The 17,764-nt window shown below is 38.3% G+C and overlaps 1 protein-coding gene across 1 annotated transcript in view; it reads right to left on the reverse strand.

Annotated features, from left to right (window-relative positions):
• The window catches only part of cacna1aa (calcium channel, voltage-dependent, P/Q type, alpha 1A subunit, a), a 141,510-nt gene that overhangs the window by 20,717 nt on the left and 103,029 nt on the right, over positions 1 to 17,764 (reverse strand). The window contains 5 exon segments of the mRNA XM_036563030.1: positions 1,164 to 1,264; positions 4,570 to 4,677; positions 6,243 to 6,348; positions 13,290 to 13,386; positions 16,838 to 16,965. Coding sequence (XP_036418923.1) covers positions 1,164 to 1,264; positions 4,570 to 4,677; positions 6,243 to 6,348; positions 13,290 to 13,386; positions 16,838 to 16,965 — 540 coding nt within the window.

Here is a 17,764-nt window from a genome sequence, read left to right on the forward strand (position 1 = left end):
CAAACCAGAACTTCAATTTTTTATCCAAAACTTTCATCCAAAATGTTTTATGGAACAAATAGTTAGAACACTGAATGACAACCCAAACTAACTTAGTTATGGCCAGTGCTGGGTAGTATACTTAGGAAATGTAATCTGGGACTGATTATAAATCACATAGACTGTAGTAAGTAATCTTTTAGATTATTTAAAAAAGTAAAATCTAATCTGACTTCTTTGAGATTACTATTACACTAATTATGATCTACGCAGTGGTTAAATGCTGACCACCATCTTGACTGTGTAAAATTGAGGATACAGGCCATATTCACCTAAAACCACATATAACCATTGTTATCAGTCATAATGACATGACCATTATGCAGTTCATAGGTATACAAAATAAGGATGAAGAGATTAATCTACTGACGCTACCTTATCAAAAAAGCAAACCTTAAAAACATCAACGCTTAAAAAAAGGAACTAATCTGATTATGCACACTTGAATTTTATAACCAGATTATGTATTTCAGATTACATATATTCTGTTACTACTCAGCCCTGCTCATGGCCAAACAAATACAGACAATCCATCTCAATACCATATAGTTATAGAACTGCTGCATTTATAATGCACCCGGACAGTCCTTTTTGACTTGCACTGTCAGATTTTTTTTTTTTTTACGTTACCAAAATCAAACTACAGCAACTAGTAAATTTATCGTGTAAACAATGGGATGGCTAAAGCTTGCTTGGTCAACTGTGTGGTAAACTCAGAGCTTATGAGTTCATGAGGACCATACGAGTGCAGCATATGAACACTGTGAAAAATGATTTGGTGTTTTATCTTAGAAAAGAATATAATCTGAACGCCTTAAAATTTCAATGATTAAACTTCAAATGATATATTAACAGAATATAAGACTTATTATTGCTTTGTTAACTATTTTAAACATGAATAAACCTAAAATTTTAAGACAGCCAGGTACACATTTTTTTTAACTTAACAAATCTTTCTTACAGTGTAGCTGTAAAATGAATGGCACACAGATAAAAAACACAGCAGAGAGTCACAATGCTAAATGCAGAGTAGGTATGAGGTTGAACTGGCCAAAGAGTAAGAGCGAGAGCAACAGAAAAAAGAGACAAAGAGACAGAGTGCGAGCGTATTGAGGGTACAGTACCTGTTCGTCTCGGAGAGCCTGGGTCCGCTTGGCTTTGCTCTGTCGGTAATACTCCATAATCATCATGGCAGCGTAGATTTTACCCACCGTCAGGTCTGTCGCTGCTGAGAAAAGGACAAGTTACCCTGCACGATTAGACGAGGGGAGATGAACCCTGAGCGAGGAAGGGGGAGGGGATGGGTGTGTGCAACATTCATGCATACACAAGACTCACACAAGACCCCCTATTTCTCTCACACACTCATACTCACACACACACACACACACACACACACACACACATACACACAGACACACAAAGAGCCAAAGGTCTTTTCACAAACTGGTTAAAAAATTACTTAATTATTATTACTATCATTATACATTATAGACATTTGCTATCATTACACATCCTATTTCAGCACTTATTATTACAGCTTAATACTTTGTACAAATTACTTATATACAAATATTTATTTATTCTTCAGACTATTTTAGCATTAATAAGTATTACACATACTATTTTATTATTATGCAGTGATGCTTCTTTACATTACTGTTCTTACCCAGAAGATCCATTTCTTCTCATTGATTTAAGTCACTTGTTTAAAAGTATCCAGACTGAAGTCCATTTCATAATGTAGATCAGGTACACACAGGCTCAGAGTGGCTGTTTTGCTGCTGTTTGGCATTCTGATGCTGAATTTGAGAACGCATTTTTGGGCAGAGCACAGGTCAATTGAGCTTCAGAATGTGAAAGAGTGTGAAAACAGTCCATTTACAACCAGCCGGCGTTACCGTGTCCACACTGTGAAATGTCCAAGAGTCTTCAGAGGTCAGCTTTACCTTTACTTACACATGCAGATTTAAAGGCATATTCATAAGCCATGTTCGCGGCAGCGTTATTTCAACAAATTATAATCCTCTGCACCAACAAACAGTGGAGGACAAATTTGTACTAAATTCTACATTTCTCATGCTTTTTTGGTAACTCTTATATATATTATCATAAGAAATATGATAAAAAACATTATCATAACCATGCCTCACATTCAACAGTGCTATCTATTCTATATCATGCTTTGTGCATATTTAGTCCCATCATAATTAGGACTAATTGACGTGACTTTGCCACAGGCGTGTTAGAAAAACAACAAAGTCACTCTGTCGTCTCATGCTTTGACTGTACAGGCTTCATTGTATGTTCTGAACTAATCGTGCTTTGTTAATCTTGTTGAGTGTAAATGTTAAATGATCAGCTAATGAACCCTGGAGTGAAAAGACATCTATAGAGAGTTGGTCTATAGTGAAGCACCCTCTGATCAGAGGCACTGAGAGATGAGAGCAAGTGTGAGGGCCTGAATGTGGAACTCATGTGGCTTGAATTAGTGTGATATTGGTGTACAATGTGAAAATGCTGCATTGAATTTACTTGACTCAAATGTGCACATAATTTCCACGTTAATAAAATAATTACATAACATTGAACAAAAAAAAGTAAACAGGAAGTCAAAAACGTGTAGCTATATCACATTCATGTGTAAATGCTGTAGACATTTGAATCAAGTAAACTCACCTTTATTTCAGTGTATTTGGAAGTACACAATGTGTTAAAGGGACTGTGTATTTGAGGTAATATATGCATACAAAGAGCCCACCAGAATTGCTGTCACCCTTATTAAAGATGGAAAAAACGCTGAAAATAAGAAGATAATTATTATTAAATATTAATTAGCTTCTGACCAATCAGGTGGACCCCGGCCCTTTTTTCTTTGTGACATTTGTGGCATCAATCAAGTGAAGCATATCACTTAGTTAGCAGAGGAAACAAATCATACTACTACATGAAGAATATGAAGCATTTTTACTCCAAAAAGCCAGTTGGTAATGGTGACAGCACTGCTTTTTTAACAACATAAATGCTTTATTTTTGCATATTTTTACATCTCTTTTTCCTTCTTTGAAAAATAAGCCGCTCTATTCCTCATGTTTCATGTGACTGGCTCTTTGTTATAAACGCCATGCTTTCATGTGCACACGCATGAAGATTAATCAGGGGTGTAACGGTACGTGTATTCATCCCGAACTGTCACTGTATGGATGCTGCGGTTCAGTGCATGTAGTCATATGGAGAACACACGGTATGTACAGAGATTGAGCAACTGATGAGTGCTGACCGTACAGCATGGGGATAAAATAACTGGCCTTTGGTTTTATTCTCAGGATAGAACTGTCACTAAGATTGGTACAGATATTTTCATGTGATTCTCTAAATCCCATATGTCAAACACAAGGCAAAATTCTATCCAGCCCACGCATTAATTTGGATTTTCTATTAACATAAGCCCATTTCATAATGTGCTGTTGTGAAGACAGCACCTGGGTTCATCTTAAACGAGATGGTTTGTTTGCAAAACATCCTCACACCCCCAAAGCTAGTGGGCGTCACAAATTAATAAATAATTATACTGCTTATGTCCTCTACAGCATTGCACTACAATCCCCAGCATGCATAGCTATGTAATGTGCGCTCCCACCCCCTCCTCCAACAAGAATCTATGGGGCAGTGGGTACACCACAATTCTACACAATTATTTTGAATGTTTCAAGTACTGATATAATATTTAAGGTTTACTACAGGTGACCATATTTTTCTGTGAATGTTTTATGTATTGTATTTTCGAATAAGCAAAATGTTATTTAAAAATGAAATAAAAACATGTTTTTTCCTGGCCAACAGATTTGTTGAGATTTTTTAATATGGCCCTTTTAGTGGTTGAGGTTGACACCCCAGCTCTAAATAAACCAGGGGTCTGTTTCTTGGAGCAGAGTTTATTGCTGAGCCAATTAACTTTAAGCTTAATTTGGGTGTTTCTATTGCTTTTTTCCCATTGTACCGATCTCGTACTGAACCGTGATGTCCAAACCTCAGTGTGAACCAAATCGTGACTTCTGAATACTATTACACCCCTAAGATTAATCATAGCTCGAGCCTCTAAACCTGGGTTAGCAAAAAAAGTTGCTTTCCGCTGCTTAGTCAGAACAGTGCCTGAGTTGCACATGCTTTGTGAAACAGATCCCTTATGCTTAGTCTTAAGTTATTGTAAAAAACAACAAATAACATGATCAATTGTATTTATAATGTTTTAAAAATCTAGGTGTCCCCAAATGGGCAGATGTGTAGATGCCCTTTAACCGTGTGAATGCGTAAGTGTAACGTGTAAGTGTAGGAGTGGCCTAGCTGTGTGTAGAACATGTGAAGTGCAGTGGAGGAGTGTGTGTGTGTGTGTGTGTGTGTATCTGTATGTTGAGGGTGGTGCCAGACGGCGTGGCTCATCAGAGGGTGCGGAGCGGTGACTGGGCTGAGAGAAGCATCCTCTGGTGGCGAGAGTGAAAACCCGGACACACAAACCTTTGGGTAACTTACACTTGTGCGGAGTGACCAGCAGGTCCAGAGTTTTCTGCGACAGATTTGGCCAAATCGCCATCATCTCCTTCCTCAGCTCTGCGTCCATCTGGTGCTTATCAACACCGCCTACATAGACAGCCATTCACACAACCACATGCACAATAAAGGTTCAAACACATGCAAGTGTACACACACACGTTCCCCCGAGACACGCAAGCAAAAAGCAACAAATTCACAAACACAGAACAACATATAATCACACCCAAAGAAAGAAACACAGTAAAACCATGATTAAATTAGATACAAATAAAGAAGCCCAATGATAGACACACACACACACACACACACACACACACAAATGAAATTCTTATCATTAATGAGCACCAGCATTTTATACAATAAACCAAAGCAACATTGAATTTTAGTACAGTAATAGCTTTTCATAAGTGAATCTGTGCAGCCACATCCATCCCTCAAATGGATCAAAAAAACAAACAAAAACTTTTATTTGTATACTCTGCACATATACATACTAGAGGGTTTCATCAAAGATCACAGCTTTGATGCAGTAGGTCATCCCAGCTGTGATGTTATTCACCATAGCACGCCACCTCTAGGGTTGTATTGCTTTAACCATTCTTAGTTAAAAAATATTTTTTTCAAAAATATGTATATAATATTAGTTCATAACATAATATTTACAATTTTATTGCTCCAAAAACGTAGTTCCAGCAGTTTAGAGCAAGGAGCAACCCTAATTGTTAGTTGGACAATTTAAATGTCATAAAACACGGCTTTAAGATGCACAAAACGAAAACGTATGTCTTCTGTTTTCTGTTGATGTGTATTCAATGTCCTATCCAACGTCTTATATCAGTCCTTCTTGCCTAGCTAGGTCACACTTGCTAAACTGATAAAGCCGTGCTGCAGCTCTCTACACACAAAATATCTTTCCTTGCGAAACATGGGACATGAGCTGTTTAAATACACACAAGCCTAGTACACAATTTTAGTCATTGTTTTACGGTTCAAACTAACAGAAAAAAACACACTTTTAAGCAATTTAGGCTTAGGCTAGGCTTTAGACATGAGAACTGGAGTCCTGGGGGCCTATGGGGAGGGAAAGTACTCCACCTGCTGGTTTTGTTCAAAACAAATTTAATTTGAAAAGAGAATTTTTTGATAATTTATTAAAAATTACTTGAACTGTGAATGACTGTGAATCAGTCATTTCACAACCGCAAAAATACAGCTTTAAGATGCACAAAATAATATAGATAATACACAAGATACAATATAATACAATGCAATATAATAGAATATTTTGTCGAGTCATATAGCAGTAAAGATTCAAATACAACTGAACTACAAAACCTATAACCTGGTACTGGCGCTGCATTGTAGGATATGCAGTAGTAACAAGAAACTGTGTAGTCAAATCAGGGAGAAGCTGTATTTCTGTGTTTTACTGTTAATCATTTGTGACACTAAAGCAGTATCAACCGAACATGGGGGCGATATGGTACATTGTGTTGTACAACCTACAATCACCTCTAATTCATTCTGTTTTAAACACAAAGAGCAGGGGGCAATATGACCACTTTCCTTCCCTATTGCTGACACATGAGCGAGGCACTGACAGGAAGAGAGAAGGAAAGGAGGTATAAAAACTTGAGGCAAACCTTCCCCACCCTTGGCGATCTTTATGTCCAGAGCGGTGCGGATTAAGGCCATGAGGGTGGAGTTAAAGTGCACTGTGTTGTCGTCGGCAACTGGCAGATCCATCCGCAGCAGTCTCTGTGAAGAGCCAACCAGAAAGAGTTAGAGAGAGTAGTGCTGCTTCGACAGCGTACGAGTGTTCTGAACCTCCGGGAGGAGAGTGTATATGTGTGTGAAGGTGACATGTTAAAGAGGAAAAATAAAATAACTGGAGTGGGACAGAGCCAGGGGAAGCTCAATGACTTTCTTAAGAACCAAATCTGTTCCTGGTCATTACTGATACTATGATACTATATACTGAGTGCAGCCTTAGAACATTATTAGTTTTACTGAGCAGGTGTAAAAATGCATCATGACGCATCAGTCTGGATGGATTTAAATTCAACTGCATCCATTTCCAAATGTTACAAATGATTTCTTTAAAAAAACAATGTTATAATTTACTTTGATTATAATAATATTTAATAATGTGGTGAATTCATGATGCATTTTATCATTCCATGAAGATTTATACAATGGTATAACTCATGAGTTCAGAGATTTATATGCCTAATACACTCTAATTAGTGAGCATGTAGTATTTTGTATGTAATCATGTGAAATGTTTTTAAGTTTCTACGTTCATGTCGACTCCAGCAGTAGCTGTTTCCTTTACCAGCTAATGGAGATCAAAATAAACCGAATAAACTTGCTCTGCCCGGTATTTTAGGCTGTACTCTGAGTACTTCCAGTCAAAAGTTTGGATCTTTGGAACATCTCCTCAGAATGTTTATATTATTTTTACAAATGTATTTGTTACCTTTTTTCACATTTTAGACTAACAGCGAAGACATCAAAACACATATGGAATTAAGCAATGACCAAAATGTTTTTTTAAAAAAAAACCAAAACCATCTTCTATCTTAGATTTGACAGTATCTATTTTAGATTATTTCTTCTTCATGCAGCTTTACACCATTTTGGTGTTCTTGCAAGCAGTTTCATGAGCAGCCACCTGGGATGCTTTTCCAACAGGACTGAAGAAGATACATGTGCGCAGAGACCAAATTTCAAGTATATAAGCAGAAGCCTTTAGGTCAAAATATCTTTAAAATTTACAAAAAACATAAATTCATTTGAGAGAATCCAAACTTTTGACTGGTGCTGTATGTCTCCTGAAAAGAGACATTATGATTAATTATATATATATGCCTGTTATATATATGTATATATAATAAATCTGTAAAATACTTTACTAAATATGCTGAATCAATGTATCTATTACACACTTTAACCATTTACTGAACCTATTATAGACTGCTCATGTTTTCAGTAACTTTCAATATTTTTTATGACCTATATCTGTTCTACAATGTGCTCTAATGCACAGATGCCCCATGAGAAGAATTAATCAATGGTACTCAAAACTACTACTAATATAGTACTAACATGAATGTTTTTAAAGGAATATTCCAGTGTTTTTAACATGATCTCTATCTGCTACCTCTGTAGTATACGGTCAGTTACCACAGACAATAATGTTCCCAAAATGTTCCCTGTACTCAAAAAAGTACAGAAAACCTGTTGACTTGAAACTCACTTATAATAGAAGTCAATGTGCAGTTGCTACGTTGCTAGTTAGCTAGACTGAAAATCAATGGATATTCCTTTAATGTCACAGGCCAGTCATCAGCCAAAGAGCTTTCCCTGTAGGAGGTTCACCCAACAAAACCGAGAGCCATGGATGAACCAACAGACCAAAACAGTGAATGACTAGCTGTCAGTGTTTTGACATATGGTCCATCCAGCTTAGGCTCTAACACATCCAAACACCATCATGACGTTAGAGCGAAAGGCCGGTTGGTGTAATGACCAAAGCTCCTGTGGCCTACACCCTCTTGCCATGCAGAGATCAGTGACTCTCAACCCAACCCCCACCAACACACATGCACCTTCCACACACATGCCCCAGCATGCAACATGCAGCATGTCCAACATGCATTTACAGCAAGCAGCAGTGCAGCCGAACACAGAAAGCATTGTCCGTTCGGTTCATTCTAGCTCATTCATTTCGGTTTAGTACTTGTCATTGAGACTCAATCAGATGGGCTTCTGGGTAAAAGAAAAGCTTGATCCAGATTCTCTGGTCTCTCAGTGCATAAAATAAAAAAATGGGTGCAGGCTACTGGGTTAGGTCAGAGCAGCATTCTCCAGAAAAGAAAAGAAGAAAAACAAGAACGAAAAAAAGAAAAGGCTTTGTGAGTCATTTCTGTGAAGAAGGATGAGCTAAGACTGAGGATCCGGTTAGCTTCGGTTAAGCTGGAAGGCTACGGTGTAATGTCTTAGAGGAACGGGAACAAAAGTGACCGCCTATGGAAAAAAGACGAGTGGTGGAAGAGCAGGGCAAAATGTGTGCAGGGCAGAAAGCATTTAAGAGGAGAGGAGAGAACAAGGGAGCAATGTGAAGGGAGAGTCAGGATGATGGGACAGATGCTATGTTGAGACAGATAAAGTGACAGAAGAAGACGTAGGCAAGTAGTGATGAAATCATGAGAAGAACAAAAGAGGCAGAGCAAGAGACGATGTAAAATAAGAAATATCTACCACTGCATTGCTGGTTTCCTTTAAGTGTCCCTGTCTGAGTTTTACTTTCTGAGCAAATGAAAGCGGCAGCGTCATTGTTCTTACAGCCAGGTGAAGGGTTTGGGATGTGGTGAAGATTTAAATAGGTAAAGTTTTAAAGCAGTAATTTTGTGAACAAATTCTAAAATTTCCCCTCAACACAAATGTCGATGAGCCAACACCTGTTTACTTCTTAAATTTCATACTTGCACTACTAGGCTAATATAGCTCTCAAGTACAATAGTGTCGAAAAAAATCAAGCTTCAGGATTGCTGCTACTACTGTTTTTAGTTATGCTATCTTTTTTCATAGATAACAGTATGTCATAAAGTGTAAAAAACACATGTCTAGCAAGTCTGTTTGAGATAACAACTCCACAGAATTTGAGGCAAATTTCTCATTTCTAACAAGTTTCCATTATCTATTAACTACATTAGCCCTGCAGCTCCAATGCAAAACTAAATAAGCAAACTTAAGACACTAAACATATCCTGGCTGACTGACTTTGCTTTGGGTAAAAGAAGAAATTACGTACATTTGATTTTTGGCCAAAATATCATCTTAAGGTTTAATGTGCTCTAATCTGAGTGGAAATCTCAGGTTAGATCATCACAGCTTTGAGGTTATCATACCAATATAGACATCTGAGATAAATGTGGAAGACAGAGGGCTTTTGACCTTTGGTCCATCATAAAAGTGGGAACAGAGTTAGGGATAAAAAAATGGAGCTGTGGATGGGGGGTTCTGTGGCTGAAGAACGTAAAGATCACGTCCTCTTAAAGGAAGAAGACTAGACTGGTAGAAACATCTTGGATCTCATGTGGTTTCTCACATGTGCTGCATGGATTCAGTCTGGCATAGTCTTGCAAGCCAGACTTCTGTTTACCCTTAGATAGAGAGGCTGGTGGGTTTTGTTGCTTAACGTGGCCAACTGTCAAAACGATGCTACAGAGAAAGCGCACCCATAGGAAACAAAGTCCTTTCAATTTAGCAGCTACGTCCTGCTTCAAAGGTTTGCCGTTGTCACTGAGTGCAGAGCAGGCAGTTGTTTGCTTCCCAGTGGACTAAAGGAAAACAGTGCACAGACGTGCATACGCACTGATGCGCGAATAGTCAATGAACATGTAACTGACGAAATTCCATTATCAGATCATCTGTGTACTGTGCAAATATAGGGTGCGGAAAGATATAATAACCCTCACTGAAGCCGATGCTACATCCATATGCACATATTATTCCCTACCGGGGAATGCCAGATTGATTCCATGAAGCAGAACAAGCTGAAAATCTGTGAGATTCAAGAGAAGTGATGAAAATGATGACTATAGGACAGGACCTATGAGGAAGGTGTGAATGACTGAAATGAAAAAAAGAAAATGAGAGAATGAAGGAAAGCTGGAGAAGACTAAGAGAGCCTAATGATGTAGAAGGAGAGCACTTAATCCAAAAGCCATAATTTTGTTACATTTTTCTGTACTATGAAGGAAATTTAGCACGGAGGATTTCTGTTAAGATTCCTCAGACCCTCTATAACTGGAAATCATGTTAGCAATGAAATAACTACAGTATTTAACTAGACTAGTATCTTATTGGCTCCCATGACCGTTCAATCAAACAAGCCCAAGTGCTCAAGTGGCATTAGTGCATTAGCTTTAGCTTAGTCAGGCACAAAAATTTTATATTAAAATGAATAAATTTCAAGTGGCAGTGGGCGTCTACTCAAAGCTATCCTTGAATTACTGAAATTTTTATTCATCCTAAAAGAAGCTAGCAGTGAACTAGTACTAATGTCACCATTTTGTTATGCCTTAAAGAAGGCTTCTATACTTTAACATAGCTTGCTGACAATGTACAATTTAGCATAGTTTGCTCACATCTTACGTTTTAGAATATTTTTTTCAAATTTAATTTACATTTTAGCATAGCTTGCTCACAGCTCATATTATAGCTTAACATGCTCACACTGTATCTTTAGGCAAGCTTTTGAGACAGTTTGCTTACGTTACGTCCTTACGTTATAGTGTGCTATATGTGTGTGCCACCATTCCTTTTATTATTCCAAACTACATGTAATTCACTGCTAATACAATTTACAGGGTAAAAATGTCCTCTTGGTAAGGTATCACATTAAATTATGGAGATTTGGTTGAATTCCCTCTAAGCTGAAAATGGCTGGATTAAAGAGGTCAGAGATGCAGTGTTGACAGTGTGGAAATTTCCTGGATCTATGATGAATCTGCCACAGCTGGTGGACTGAAAGGGGACAGATTAGGGTCCCTGTATGTAATAAGTAATAAAGACAAGACGAGATGCAGTGTGAGAGAATTAGAAAGAAATAGAAAGACAGGAGGTTTGGGACTCCTGTAGTGGTTATAGAGATTGAGGCGTGTTCGTAGGAACTTGCCAGGTTGCATGTGTGTGTGGGGTGAGGAGCAGAGGGTACAGTGGGTAGGATGGCAGTGCCCGGAGTGGCGGGCCATGCAAAAGGGCGAAACAGAATGCAAAGAGGAGGGGCCGGAAACAGATTAGAACTGCATTGACAGAAGGAAAAGTCTGAGTGAAAACATTGAGCTTTGATTCAGGTTGGACTTTTGGTCACAAAACTGGACAATATTCTGGACAAAACTTTTGAAACTGAGACTGCTCCACAAGTTCAAAAAGAATGTGATGCTCTCGCTAAGTTACCTACCTAAGATCTACAGCTGCCCAGTAAAGTGAGAAGAATGCTCTGGTGTGCACATGTTGGTGTATGTGTGTGTAAAAATAAAGGAGAGAGACAGAGAGCTGGTCTACAGTGGAAAAAAGGCCAGAGTTCCTCGGACAGCGCCATCCACAGGGCTGAGGGACGCGGAGGACTTAAGTCCTTTGGGCCTTCCCACCACTGCTGCACACGCACACATGACTGTGTCTGAATGTGTGTGCCTATGTGAGTTTTATGTGGTTTTATGTATGATGCATTGGCATGTCCCATTCTTTTGTCCCCTCCAGTGATGTATAATGTGATATTCAACTCACTATATCAGAAGCAATGATGATGTCTTTATTCCAAATTACATTCAGAATAATTTGCTGGGACTGCATTAAAGCACTGCTATTTGCTTTAATGCATTAAACATAAGGGGCTGGACATAGATTTAAACTACTATTGGGCTGAACTGCAAAAGTAATGGTATTTCACCATTAAATATCCTATGAGTTTAGGCTTTGTAGGTCTTTGAAGCTGTCCAATGAGATACTGTAATGTATAAAGTATGACAACTAATAATGATATATAAGGGTCAAGACTTTTTTAACCACATCTGCCATTTGAAAAGGTTTTCTTAATTGACTGCAGAAGCAGACATTTAATGTGTGCATATATGTGCCTGTAAATCCTCATGCGGTGCAAAAGCGCTGAGAAGGTCCGTCCGTTCCCGCTTCCCTGTGGATCGGCCTGGCTAACACCTAACAACCCCCCCTCCCCACTGAATCACAACAGCAGTTGCCTCACATCAGAGAACGAAGGAGGGCGAAAAGAAAGAGAGAGGGAGGAGAAACAACAACAAAAAAAAGAGGAGGAAGAAAACACCAACAGGTTTACAACACACAGCGCTGGCCGCTCGGAGTTAGACCCTCTACCTTGTAGGCAACCCGTGCAGGGCACTTCTTCCCCAGGCCTAAAGGTGGCGACATTTGCCTGAGCATGTCATACATATCCCTGTAACTGATCCTGCCACTGGGCAACCGAAAAAAAAATTATAAAAAAAATAATAAAATAAAAAAACAAACAGTACGACCACATTGGGTGCATGGGTGGGGGGAGGGAAAGAAAAATTGAAAGGGAAGAGAAGGTTGGGGGAGTGGGAGAGGAGAAAAAAAAAGAAGGTTATTTGGGCCAGTGAAGGACAGAGACAGTCTAGGCTGGTCAAGTGACAAAAGGAGAGAAGAAGAGAAAGAAGGGAGGAAAAAAGGAGTGCTAACTAGCTAATCTCAACGCTAAAACAACATTCTATGCAAACAGGGGAGGGATTGAGGGGCGGAAGGGTTAGGTTGCATAGAAGTGCAGGACGGTACGGTGGACGCTTTGTCAATGCAGTTTCTGTCCCCCTCCCTCCAGAACAATGCACGCTACCATGTCGGCTAGGCCTAGCAAGCAAAACCAACAAAATACATAAATAAAAAAAAGTCAAAGAAGGCAGGTTTCTTTTTTTCATTTAAATTTATGATTTTTTTCCCCTTTATCCATGCTTCTTTTATGAGTGTCTGCATTGTCCTGCACATTCTCTTTGTCATATCAGAATGCAAGTCGAAATGGTGAGTGTACGGAAAAAAAAATGTAGTCAAAAAAGAAAAGGGACTTAAAAAAAGAAAAAGCGACATTCATTCCATTCTGGATGCTTATAGCAGGTGCTATTAGGTGTTTTTAGTGAAAGTCAAACCTTGCAGGCCACCCTATGAGGACATTTCTTTCCTAAGCCCAGAGGGGGGTCGATTACTCGCAATAAACTGTACATATCCTTATAATGAATGCGCCCGCTGCAAGAAGAATACAGGGAAGTTAGAGCACGCAATGCAGAACACAGACAGTCAGAGGAAGAAGAGCACAAGATTACACACAGGAAAAGAACAAGATTAACACACACTAACACACATTTAGTTCGTCTGCTCGTCACCCATTGAAGCTGCTGGTAGTGACTGGCTGGTTAAAGGCCTGAGTCCTGTTCTCTAATTAACACTGTTCACTGTTTCACTTGTATTCACCTTAACATGCTTCTGCTTATGTTTCTCATTAATAGGTTATTGAAACAATCTGAGAAACTGTGTGGATATGCTACAATTTCAATCCATCCCACATGTTTAAGGAGATATTTTATTATGATTTCACTTTGATGAAAAAATCGTTGTGCTTACATGTCTTGTTTTGCAGAAATAAGAACCCTTTAAACTTTCTGACATCAATACCAGAAAAATTTAAAAAGTATAGCCTCGAAGCAAAGCCAATAACGAATATAACCCAAATGTAAATGTATTTCATTACGTAACAACATAATTAATAATGTAATTATGTAATGTACTAGCAAACTAGTATAGTAATCATACCAGACTTAAAAGGGTCAAGACCTATAATCCTGACTAATCCTGACTCATGCTTTCTCTTATTTCTCTACTTCTCCCTCGTCCCTGACTATTTGCCTCTCTTCCACTCTTTCTCTGGGACTCCTACAGCAGGCGGGTGACAGGCACTGGAATGCAGATACCAAGAAACTTAGCGTGTTCCGTGGAGAAAGCTGGGGGAGTTTATGAGGAGGAAATCGGCACAGTAAGTTTTGCTGGCAGTATGCAGTATTCCAGAGACGGGGGATGGGGGTTTTGGGGGAGGTGAAGGGGTTCTCCACTGTTTCACAGGACGAGGGGTAGGGGAGGAGGAGGTGGGGATGAATGGATCGCAGAGAAGATCCATGATCCCCTCTCTCTCCATCAGGGCGCACCGCTGGCCAGGCGGCTGAGTCGGAGTTGCTATGGGGTGGGAGAGTGTCTCCACACCAGTGGCTCAAAAAAGAATGCGTCCATCAGACAGAGAGAAAGATGGGCAGTGTGTTCTGTGTTTTAGGACAGTGGCTCCCCATCCTGGAATACTCACTGTCCTGCACAGAGATAATAATAAAATGTGCAGGCCAGGAGTACTCCAGGAACAGGACTAGGAACCTGTGTTTTACAGCAATGTTTTCAACCCAATACTGACCCAACAGATGATCCACGGTTTCACATTAACCCAGTTCCAAGCCCACCTGAACCATTATAGAGCAACATAAGTTATTTTTTTCATTGCACGTATAATCTTCATTTCATATAAATCTTAAACTTTGAGCTTAGTTTTGTTAAAATTCTATTTCCATTTAAATTCATGTTTTTTGTTTTTTATTTGTACAAATTATTTTCATTTTAATTTGTAATTTCTATTTAGCTGTTTAAATTTATTCCATTTCAAACTAGTTTAAATTCACTTTCAAACTGGTCCCCAGCCCCTTGCACTGCAATAACAGCACAGGATTATATTACAGAAATAGCATTATATTATATTACATTATATTAATGATGGTCTAAATTACTATGGGGGTCCCAGTTCCATTAACAACTAATTTTGCCCACTGAAGTCTATATTTGTGTTTTTGTCATTAAATGTTTTTTATTTGTTCGTCAGTATACTATTAATAAGCAGTAATGATCAAATAACTTTGATAGAAGGAGAATACATAGTGCTGGATAACCACCAATTTTATTCTAGCAAATGACTCCAGCTATCCTAGATGTCTAGTTATTATTTTGACTCTGATATTGCTAACTTAGCAAAGTTATTATTAGTATAGCTAATGTTGGAGCCAGTGTTGGCCAAACTATTTAAAAATGTAGCAAGCTAAGCTACCAGTTACTCTACTTACTGTGCTCAGCTTTATGAAAGCTAATTTGTCTAAAAAAAAGATTCAAGGGTTCTTTAGTAAAGGGAATGGTTCTATTTAGAACCATGAGTGACATGGTTTTTCAGATTGACGGAGAATGTGTTTACGGGTTTCTATAGAACCTTTCTGAAAGTGGTTCTATATAGCACCACAAATGGTGCTTCTATTGTTACAAACTTGATATCGCAACAGTGCCAGAACCCTTTTTGGTACTATATAGGGCCATTTTGTAAAAGGGTCTATAAAAAAACCATATACAACACGTGAAGAACCATTTCAACATGCGAAGAACCATTTAAGCAAACAGTTGGTTCTTTGAGTGTTTATTGTTCTATACAGAACCACTGTCTTTACTAAAGAGCCCTTAAAGAACCTTTTTAAACAGTGTTACCTTACAAGAAGCTAAGCTATTATCTATTAAGCTAAGCTACTAAGCTATTAGCTACACAGCAAAAGAGCGTTCCTAATATGGAAAAGGTCAATTCCAAATAAATCACGCAGAATACTGATTGATTTAGACTGACTAAAATGGGGAAAAGAAAGAGTTAATCAGTGCTATGTTGCTACGTGATGGATAAAAAGCTTCACTACTAAAAAGCTACTTTCACACAGCAGTGCTACTACTTAGAAAACAGTGATGCTACCACCATGCTACCAGGAAATGTAGTTAAACTAATAGCTTTAATACTTGTAGCGACACTACTTTAACCCTGATTTAGTGTTCAGACAAGGTTTACTATGGCCCACCTGCCTATGATTAGCTGGTTCAAGCGTAGAGTGAAAATGTGGGCTGTCTAATGGGCAGCAAGAACTGGGTTGAGAAAACACTGTTGTGGAGGACACTGTGCGTGTAAAATGTGTTTGTGTGTGTGTAAATGGGCAAATGAGCAGGGAGATTAGAGTCGTGAGATGTGTGCTCCTTCCAGCTGCAAAACTGTTCAGTTAATACATTATTGTAACCGTTGGAAAAAAAAGGAAAGCGACTGAACCAAACGCTTTGTCATATTCAGCATTTTTAAACAGTGTATTATAAAAAGACTGCATGTTCTGCCAGGGGTTCCATTTCAATGATTGCCTTCAATGAATGAAGTACTGTATTGAAAAATCAATGTTAATTTGGGAATTATTCAAACTTTGACACAAATGGATTATTTTGGGTAGGTACAATGTAAAAAGATGTGTTGTTCTAACTTTAAAAGTAAGTAACATGTCTGCCTTAAAGTTTGAGTTGACTAAATCTCTAGTAGTAACTTAAGAGAACAATAATCTGTTATATATTGTGTTAACTTACTATTTAAAGGCCAGTAAAATAAGTTTAAGGCAGCCTGATTAACTTATTTAAGTAAAAACAACAAATCTTTTTTACTGTGTATAGTATAAGTATTACATGACTGTGTACATGTGTAAAAATGAAAGTGTTATTAGTGTGGATACACTGACTTTAAATATGTGTGAGGGTGTTAACATGACTGTGTGTGTGTGTGTGTCTATGTGTGTGTGAGTGAGTGTGTGGTTCCACAAAGACTCACCAGGCTGCAGGGTCGTACTCCGCCCAAATCCTCACATATTCATCCAGGTGATGAGGACCCAGAATGGAGGAGTCCCGCGTGAGGTACTCAAAATTGTCCATGATGACGGCCACGAATAGATTCAACATCTACACACACACACACACACACACACACAAGGGAGAAAAAGTGTTTTCTTTCTTCTATGTTCAACTACGCAAATAAACAGAAATTTGCATTAAAATAGCATAAAAATGCCATATGTGAGTTTGTTCCCTGTAGAGAATGTGTTAACATTTTTACTTAGAAAATCAACAAAAATGTAAATTGACTGAGGATGTTCAGATCTTTTTATGCGACTGTACAATCAATGGTTCGAAATCCTCAGTGACCGTAGCTTCTCGCTCTAATACAGCTTGTGTTGAGGGGAACTGTAGTTATCCATTTTGCTAATGCTTTTGTTAGTTTGCTGCTCAGTGATTTGTATAGTTTTCTAATGAGCACTGTCCAGCGTAGTCTGTAGAATTACTGATATTGCTGATATCACAAGTGTGCTTTGCATTAAAGAGAACCATCAATGGAACATTCCATTTAAAAGCTGGACTTGAGGGCTACAGTTGCAGAGTCATAGCAACAAACAGTACTCCAGCAGCTTGGCTTTAAGTTGGAACTATGTATGGTTTGAAAAGTCAAAGTAACAAAATATGTTAACAGTGTTAAAAAAGAATTAGTGGTACCACTAATTTTTTATCAATTATTTGTGAATTGTAGCTAAACTGTAGAGAAACAAGGGGCGAAATTGTGTGGAAAGTGAAGATTCTAAACTTTCAATCCATACCACATTAATGTTTTTAAGTAGAAGAGGAGATATTATATGTAAAAACAAAAATAAAAAAACTTGTCAATATACTGCTAAAAAAATCAAACCTGATTCAAATGAAACCAGTA

The sequence above is a fragment of the Colossoma macropomum genome, unplaced genomic scaffold, assembly GCF_904425465.1.
Source record: "Colossoma macropomum unplaced genomic scaffold, Colossoma_macropomum, whole genome shotgun sequence".
Taxonomy (NCBI): Eukaryota; Metazoa; Chordata; class Actinopteri; order Characiformes; family Serrasalmidae; genus Colossoma; species Colossoma macropomum.